This window comes from Micromys minutus (assembly GCF_963924665.1).
Source record: "Micromys minutus genome assembly, chromosome: 8".
Lineage (NCBI taxonomy): Eukaryota > Metazoa > Chordata > Mammalia > Rodentia > Muridae > Micromys > Micromys minutus.
In genome coordinates, this window is record NC_137977.1 from 45,152,781 (window position 1) to 45,162,393 (window position 9,613).

The window sequence follows — 9,613 nt, forward strand, 5'->3', positions numbered from 1 at the left end:
TGGTGTGAGGTAGAATCTCAGAGTGTTTTGATTTGCATTTCTCTTGTGACTAAGGATTTTGAACATTTCTTTAGGTGCTTCTCAGCCATTTCATATTCCTCAGTTGAGATTTTTTTTTTGTTTAGCTCTTTCCTGCATTTTAATAGGATTATATGATTCTTTGGAGTCCAAATTTTTGGGTTCTTTGCATACAGTGGATATTAGTCATTTATTAGATGTAAGATTGGTAAAGATCTTTTCCCAATCTGTTGGTTGCCATTTTGTCCTTTGTGTTACAGAAGCTTTGCAATTTTATAAGGTCTGATTTGTAGATTCTTGATCTTAGAGCATAATTGGTGTTCTTTTCAGGAAATTTTCCCCAGTGCCCATGTGTTTTAAGATCCTTCCCACTTTCTTTTCTATAAGTTTCAGTATCCCTGGTTTTATATAGAGGTCTTTGATCCACTTGGACTTGAGCTTGCACAAGGAGATAAGAAATGATCTATTTGCATTCTTCTACGTGCTGACTGCCATTTGAACCAGCACAATTTGTTGAAAAGGCTGTTCTTTTTTCATTGAATTTTTTAACTCCTTTGTCAAAGATCAAGTGATCATAAATGTGTGGGTTTATTTCTGGACCTTCAGCTCTATTCCATTGATCTACCTGCCTCTCTCTGTATCAATAAACCAATTGTTTATCATGATTGCTCTGTAATGTAGCTTGAGATTAGTGATGGTGAGTTCCTCAGAAGTTTTATTGTTGAGGATAATTTTCACTATCCTGGGTTTTTTATTATTCCAAATAAATTTACAAATTGTTCTTTCTACCTCTATGAAAAATTGAGTCAAATTTTTGATGGGGTTGCACTGAATCTGTGTGGTTTAACTTTCTAGAGTCTTAAAATCTTTAATTTCTACTTCTTGTTTTTTAAATTTGAACTTCTAATGTCATATTAATTTTTGCTGTGTAAGATTATATATATAAAGAAGTGTAGCAGAGCATATGGCCTTACATCACAATAATAGTTAATTACAAGCACTTATTTCACTCTTTTGATGTCATTAAGTAATTTGTTCTTGTTTATTATTTTTCTAAAGTCTGTTTCTATAAAAATGACTGGTCTTAAGGGCTACTGCAGAGTTAACTCAATCAGTAAAGTACTTGCTGTGCAAGCATGGATTTCTGAATCTCATCCCTGGCACGCACCTGAAAGCCTACCTGATGCACATGTTTACAAATCCAGAACTCCATAGAGAACAGAGACAGAAGGATCCCTGTGGCTTACTGGCTAGTCAGCCTAGCCATAGGATCTCATATGGATGAGGTCCATGTTCAGAGAAACCATTCCTCAGAAATTAAGGCATGTTTATTAAGTGTATACTCAAAATATTCTTAATTATGTTACAGATACATTTTCATACCATTATCTCTTGCTACTGTATTTATAATAACAAAAAAATAGAATCAGCCTGGTCAATCCACAGATGAAAGGCTAACAGAAACATGACACATAGACACGTGGGGTATTTTCAGTATCAAAGAACAATTAAGTCATGAATTTTTTAGGAAAATAGATAAATATGAAAGCATAACATTAAGTTAGGTGAGGTGATCAAAGCATAGAAATATAAAAAAGAAAAACATGCCCTCCCACATATTCTAGCCTAAAATGTACATGTTTTTGTGTAAACACATAAGTGCTGACAAAATCTAAAATTCTTAAAAAGAGACCCAGAGAGTAACACTACTTACTAAAGCCTGAGGGCTGGGCAAAGTACATAATGGTTATAAAAACCAAAATAAATGTGGGAAGTGGGAGCTCTAGAGGGGAATGGGGTAGCAGAAGGTAGACTAGGGAAGCAGAAAGAGAATCATCAAGTATGTCCCATTAGAACATGCCCTAGTGCTATCTAATGCATTTAATGTTGGTTGAACTCAGGGAATTACTAAGAACAATAAAAAATAGATATTATGTTAGGGGAGATACTGAGTGGGAACTTTAGAGAGGCTGGATGTAGTTACTGTTTTAAATGTGATAAACTGTGTTGTATAATTTTTTTTTAAATTTAAAAATAAAAAGTACTATGAGTAATTGAGAAAGACACCCAGTGATGAGTTCTACCCTGTACACACACACACACACACACACACACACACACACACACACACACACACACACACACACACATACACACACACACACACCAGATAAAAGATGAAAAGCCTGGTTACAGTTTCCACTTTCTGAAAAATTGCATTTGTCTGCCAAGACTAGAGTAACCACTTACACTGCCTGGTTTTGTGTCAACATGACACAAGCTGGAGTTATGACAGATAAAGGGTCTCAAATGAAGAAAAGCCTCCATGAGATACAGCTGTAGGGCATTTTCTCAACTAGTGATTAAGTGGGGAAGGCCCAGCCCATTGTGGGTGATGCCATCCCTGGGCTGGTAGACCTGGGTTCTATAAGAAAGCAAACTGAGCAAGCCAGAGGAAGCAAGCAAGTAACATCCCTCCATGGCCTCTGCATCAGCTCCTGCTTCCTGACCTGCTTGAGTTCCAGTCCTGACTTCCTTTGGTGATGAACAACAATGTGGACAGGATAAGCTGAATAAACCCTTTCCTCCCCAACAACCTTCTTGGTCATGATGTTTTGTGCTGGAATACAAACCCTGAATAAGACAACTTTATAGATTGTAGAAAATATTTTTTTTCTACAAAAAGCAGTTGTGTGGTTTCTCTGTTGTGTTAACACTAGCTACTTTCTGTACTATTCCACAGATTCCCATTAGGGCTTCTTATTTGAGTTGATTCCAATTTCTTCTCATTGCAATTTTCAAGATTCATAATATTCTGAATCCCTTATTTTTTATTTGTAGCAGGTATAGTGTTCAGACCTTTCATTTACCTTGTGTGCATATGTTGACAAAATGTTTTGTTTTGTTCAATTCAAGAAACAAGGAATCACTGCTCTAGCTGTCATTCTACAGGAAGTTGGCTGGAAAATTCTATCAAGGCACTCATTGTTTCTCTTTCAAAACTATTCTGAGTTAACCATATTTAATACAATTAAGTGAATTCAGCATTTACATAATATACTTTTTTAAAACTTGTATCATCATATTTACTATTTATTTTGTTTTTCTGTTTGTCTCTGACTCTAATTTTCTGTATCTTTGTTTCTGTCTCTTTAGCTCTGTCTTTTTTCTCTCTTTGTCTCTCTCTCTGTCTCTCTGTCTCTGTGTCTCTGTCTCTGTGTCTCTGTCTCTGTCTGTCTCTCTCTCTCTCTCTCTCTCTCTCTCTCTCTCTCTCTCTCTCTCTCTCTCTCTCTCTCTCTCTCTCTCTCTCTCCCCCCCCCGTGTGTGTTTGTGTGTGTGTGTGTGTTTATACTCACATATGTAGCTATCAGAGGACAATGGGATACTTGCTGTAGCCTGTTCTGTCCTTTTACCTTGTTGGTCCTGGAGAAGAACCCCAGGTTATCATGGTTGGCAGCAAGTACCTCACATAGCTGAATCACCACCCCACAATACACACACACCACCACCACGAACACTATCACCAGCACAAAAATATTTTCTTGAATTTTTCATTAATGTGTCTGTTGCTATCTTACGTTTTCAGCCATTCTACAGAATCTCTTTTTGTTATTTTATTTCCCTGTCTCTGGCAGCTCTCTTTTCATATATTCAAGTCTGTAGGCTGACATCTCTTCCTGCCATTACATCTCTACCATCTCATGTTTCTGCTTTGTTTGCCAAATGTTTTCCTTGGTTCCATGGCTTATTTTTCTTTTCTTATGGGGGTTGAGGAAAATTGTAGTTTTTCACTTTAATTTTTTTTATTTGAACTTGGCATTTGTTACACTATTTTTCTTCTTAGAAAAATGATTCATCTCAGCTCCAGCAAGACATTCACCTTAGATTTATCTTGGAAGTGTGTTCAAAACAGTTCTATACTTGCAAATTTCAACAAAAATGAGACATTGATTTTTTTCCTGGAGCCTAATATTAAATCTGTTCCATGGGGAAAAACCTGTTTAATATATTTCATACCTCCTATCGCTGTGTGTTTTCTACTTCTGTGAAACAAATGTTGATTCTACTTGAGTTTCTCCTGGAATGCCTGTCCCCAGGGTATAAGCTGACAGTTTTGTGTTCAACATTCTGAGACCACTTCTTTTCCTAGTGCACAGCGAACTACACTGTTTGTGAACTCTGCTTTCTGTGAAAGCTTTCACCAAAAGTACTGCTTCTCCTTCTGTCACCAGTTGCTTTTGGATAGACCTTCTTACCCTCATCATCCCGTGGAAATTCCAACATTTTCTTAGTGATACGTATCATTTTAATTTATGAATTTTGAAATTGAAGTTGGGCGTATTTTTAATATTATTGCTTTTAAATAGCTTAAATTTCATGAAATTATTCTTTGGTACAGTTAGATGGTTTAGTATAGTCATTATAAAATCCACGGATTCAGCTTTCCATTATTCTTATAATGACCTGTGTCCATATAAATACCCAAATCTTTCCTCCATTGCTAAAAGATTTAAAGGTTTTCTTTTGACTATGTATAATCATTCCATAAGTTATAAATGTTGTATTTCTTTTTTTATATTGAACAACTTTATTTTAAAAAACAAAGATAAATGTACAGATTTTAAGCATTTTTGCATAAAAGTATATGAATACATTTTTGTCAGTGCTTGTTTTTTTTTTTTTTTAAGGTTTGATAGTGTGCATTAAGATTTTCTATTATCCATTAGTGCAGAGACAGAGGGACTTTAATATAGTAGAGTGTAACAAAAAATTATATGAAACCATGTCTGGACATTTGTATTTTTCATAATAGGTTTGTTTCATAGCTTCTCATATGCTGATATTGTGGACTGCTGAAGCCACTGGTGTTATTACTGCTATGATTTTGTTATTATAACATGATGCTGTCATAAAGAACAACAAACATTTTAATTATAAGTTACAAATAATTTCACTCATGTCCCTATAATTTCCAATATAAACTTCATAAGATTTTTTTGAAGTTTTACTGTACTCCGTATGTAATACGATTTGTGCCATTTGGTTTTTAACTCTTATTATTCTTAATAGGCACTTAATTAAACAACTTAAACCCAATAAACTTTAATTTGGTGAAATCTTCACAATGTTATGTTTTTGTAATTAAATATGCCAAGTAGTACATTAAGTGCACTGAAGCATTGACTGTATGTAGCTCAAATTTAAACTATGCTTGATAACCATGAAAACAAAGAGGATGTGTATTATATGAAGGTTCCAGCAACATTTTCTGAAGACTCATAATAAAAAATTTAATATATCCATATTTTAAAGGATTTGCCATATCCTTGAATAATTATTTCCATATGCTTATTTTTGACTGAATGCTGTCTGCTTAGATAGACTACAACGCTAAAAGTCATGTGTGCTTTTATTTTATTTTATGCAATTTCAATAAGCATTGAAATAGTTGGCATTTTCACATTGTCCAGGGAAGACAAAGGGTTAAACAGACTGATTCTTAAATTCCCTACAGATAATAGAACAGTGTTCAAAAACCTATGAATACTTAATTCCAACTGGATTCAAAGTCTAGCTCTCAGTTTAACTATTCATTCTGTATAGATTGGTCCTTTGTAAATATGATCAAAAAATTTGAACTATATGCTTCTTGTAAAAATTTCATTATAGATACTGCCATAATTACTATACCCAAACTATGTATAAATGAGCTATTTTTAAGAATCTTTTTCTACCCACAACCAGACACCATGTGCTACTAAATAATTGCCCCAGTTAAGGAATGTATTATGTCCTATTGATTCATCGATTCATGGTATCTCATAGAACTCCCAAACACTGTGGTTACTCTTCACAGTGAATATAAGATGGAGAAAAGTGGCTTTTATTCAACAGGAAACATAGCAACTTTTTGCTAGCATCCATAGTGCTAGAAGGTACTATGTATGTTACCGCAGGAGAAAGATAATATTCAACCTTACCCAGCTGAGAACCCCATAATCTATATATTAATGACCTGCCTGCAAGATATGTTCAAAGACACAACAGTGGGCTTATTTATTGGTTCTATAAGGTTATTTCTGAAAGCTAAATTGTTTTTATTAGGTTTGTGTATTAGTGTTAATATATATTCTAAAGTTTGCATCATAGTATTTCTTTCTTCTTATTCATCAGTTTATTGACAAAACATCTCATGGACACTGGAGATGCTTAATGTACTACTCTGCTTCTTTCTTCTCTTCCTCCACCTTCTTCTTCCTCTTCTTCCAGGTTCTTCTCTTTATGGGCGTGGTAGAGAGCTTTGGATTTCATGTCTAAGGATAAAGTGTGACCTGGATGTTTCAATGCTGATTTTATTTTTTTTAATTTTATATTAGATACTCTCTGTATTTGCGTTTGAAATGTTATCCCCTTTGCCCACTCTGCTCCTATTCCCCTGTCCCTCTACTTGTCTTCACAAAGGTGCACTAGCTCCCAATCACCCTTTCCACCTCAGTGCCCTGGCATTCCCTTACATTGGAAAAACGTTCCCTCCCTGGACCAAAGATCCCTTCTCACATTGATGCCAGACACTACTATTCTCTGCTGCATATGCAACTGAAGCCATGTGCCTCTCAATGCATGCTCAATGGTTGGTGTTCTAGTCCGTGGAATCTTGGTTGGTCTACAGTGTTGTTCTTCCCATGAGGCTGCAACCTCCTTCAGCTCCTTCATCGACCCCCACCTCCACATCACCCTCACTGGGGTCCCTGTGCTCAGTCTGATGGTTACCTACAAGCATGCTCAGCTGTAAATGCTGGTTTAAAATGTTTTTCATTTATGTTTCTGGGTTAGTAAGAATTTTCATTTTGCCTTTTGAGGTTTTTAAAATAGATGATCTAAAAGCTCTTCTGGTTCATAACTGTCAAGCATGTCTATGTGGATAGAACTTGACATTAGCATCTTCACAGAATTTCTTCTGTGAAACTAGTATACCAGGACACTAACCAACGTTCAGTGCATGCCTAGTCATGAAGCTATTTCTGCAGTGCTGAGAATTGGGCGTTTTGTTTCACTCCTCAGTGAACATCCTCTTGGAGGTACCCAGGTCATGTCTGCTCTGCTTCTTTATTCTAGTCCAGTAGGAGGTTCTGGATATATTTCAATGATTTGGGGCTGGTTTCAGGAGAAATAAAAATGCAAAACCTTGAGAATACATGAAATGTTGATTTACAATATTCCCTCCTGTGTTCTTAATGAATCCAAGTGGAAATAAAAAATACTGATCTAATTAGAAGCAGAAAGTAAAATGGTTCTTTCTAGGAGGGCTGAAATGTTTCCTTTCCTTGACTCTAGAAATAAGGTCAGAACGTCCACTTCATAGGACAGAGGCTGAGGTAAGTGTGTGCTTGAAGGATGGATTTCACAAAAGGATAACTATGATGTAGCAAATGTGCAAATTAGTTAGATTTAGTTACTTTGGTAACTTCATTTACTTTAAAACCTCATTTTGTACATAATAAATACAACTGTGATCTCATATAAATATAAATTGACAAAGCATATTAACCACAAACTGCCATGTAGGTTCATATTTATCAACTATTTTCATTTGTGTTGTATTTTCATGCTTGTTTTTCTTCCCACCTTACTTACATTCTGCCTCTTAAACTTTTCAGATGCAGCAGCTGTTCCATGAAAACTATGAACACAATCGCAAGGGTTACATCCAAGACCTTCACAACAGCAAAATCCATGCAGCCATCACACTTCATCCGAACAAAAGGCCCGCATACCAGTATAGACTTCATAACTACTTGCTCAGCCGCAAGATCTCTGAGCTCCGCTATCGTACCATCCAGCTCCACAGGGAAAGCGCTCTCATGAGCAAGCTCAGCAACAGTGACGTTAGCAAGGAGGACCAACAGCTGGGAATGATGCCTTCTTTCAACCACTTCCAGCCTCGGGAGAGAAATGAGGTCATGGAGTGGGAGTTCCTGACAGGGAAGCTGCTTTACTCAGCTTCAGAGAACCAGCCTCCTCGACAGAGCATCAACAGCATCCTAAGGTCAGCTCTGGATGACACTGTCCTGCAGGTGATGGAGATGATCAACGAGAACGCCAAGAGTAGGGGCCGGCTCATTGACTTCAAGGAAATTCAGTATGGCTACCGTAGGGTTGATCCCATGCATGGGGTGGAATACATATTGGATCTGCTACTCCTGTACAAAAGGCACAAAGGAAGGAAACTGACAGTGCCTGTGAGGCGCCATGCCTATCTTCAGCAGCCGTTCAGCAAGCCTTTCTTCCGAGAAGTGGAAGAACTCGATGTCAACAGTCTGGTGGACAGTATCAACAGCGGCACTCAGTCATTCTCCTTTATATCCAATTCTCTAAAAATCCTCTCTTCTCTTCAAGAGGCCAAAGAAATCGGAAGGCACAATGAAAAGAAGGTACACATTCTTGTTCCACTCGTTGGAAGGTACGATATTTTCTTGAGATTCATGGAAAATTTTGAGAGTACGTGTCTTATCCCAAAGCAAAATGTAAAGCTTGTCATCATCCTTTTCAGCAGGGATTCCAGCCAAGAGTCTACCAAGCATGTTGAGCTGATACAAGAATATCAGAGCAGGTACCCCAGTGCAGACATGCTGCTCATTCCCATGAAGGGGGAGTTTTCCAGAGGTCTTGGTCTTGAAATGGCTTCTGCCCAGTTTGACAATGACACATTGCTGCTATTTTGTGATGTTGACTTGATTTTCAGAGGAGACTTCCTCCAACGTTGTAGAGACAACACAGTTCAGGGACAACAGGTATATTACCCCATCATCTTTAGCCAGTATGACCCAAAAGTCATCAATATGAGAAATCCTCCCACAGAGGGTGACTTTGTATTCTCAAAGGAAACTGGTTTCTGGAGAGACTATGGCTATGGAATCACATGCATTTACAAAAGCGATCTACTAGCTGCAGGTGGATTTGATACCTCAATACAAGGCTGGGGACTGGAAGATGTAGATCTCTACAATAAAGTCATCCTATCTGGCTTACAGCCCTTCAGAAGTCAAGAAGTGGGAGTGGTGCATATTTTCCATCCTGTTCATTGTGATCCTAACTTGGACCCTAAGCAGTATAAGATGTGCTTAGGATCCAAAGCAAGTACTTTTGCCTCAACCATGCAACTGGCTGAACTCTGGTTAGAAAAACATTTGGGGGTCAGGGATAATCGAACTCTCTCCTGACAATCCAGGCAATATATACTGCCTTTGGAAGGGGAGTTTACCTCAGTGTTGGCTGTTGTTATTTTTATTTTATTATTGTTATTTTATTATTGTTGTTGATGATGATAATAATGTTGTTTTATAATTTTATTTTGTTGTCCTGGTCTTAAAGTATTTTTGGTTGTCTTCCAAAGGGTGTTTGTTGACCTCAAGCAAGAAGAATCTACAGTTCACTGATATTTCACTGTCAGAGTTCTACTGAAGTCAATACATGTATTACTTTTATATAACTTTATTTGAGATTGAGTTAAATAATGGCAATCAAATGACTTTGGAAGCTCATTCATCACAAGACACAGCTTAGAAGAATGTTCTCTTAGGGCTTAAAGATGCAA

The 9,613-nt window shown here is 37.0% G+C and overlaps 1 protein-coding gene across 1 annotated transcript in view; it reads left to right on the forward strand.

Moving 5' to 3' along the window:
* The window catches only part of CHSY3 (chondroitin sulfate synthase 3), a gene marked incomplete at both ends in the record, with an annotated part of 246,891 nt that extends 237,652 nt beyond the window's left edge, over positions 1–9,239 (forward strand). Inside the window, one exon of the mRNA XM_080919758.1 lies at positions 7,677–9,239. Within this exon, the coding sequence (XP_080775884.1) occupies positions 7,677–9,239 (1,563 nt within the window). The remainder of the gene's footprint in view (positions 1–7,676) is intronic.
* Positions 9,240–9,613: the final 374 nt, after the last annotated feature.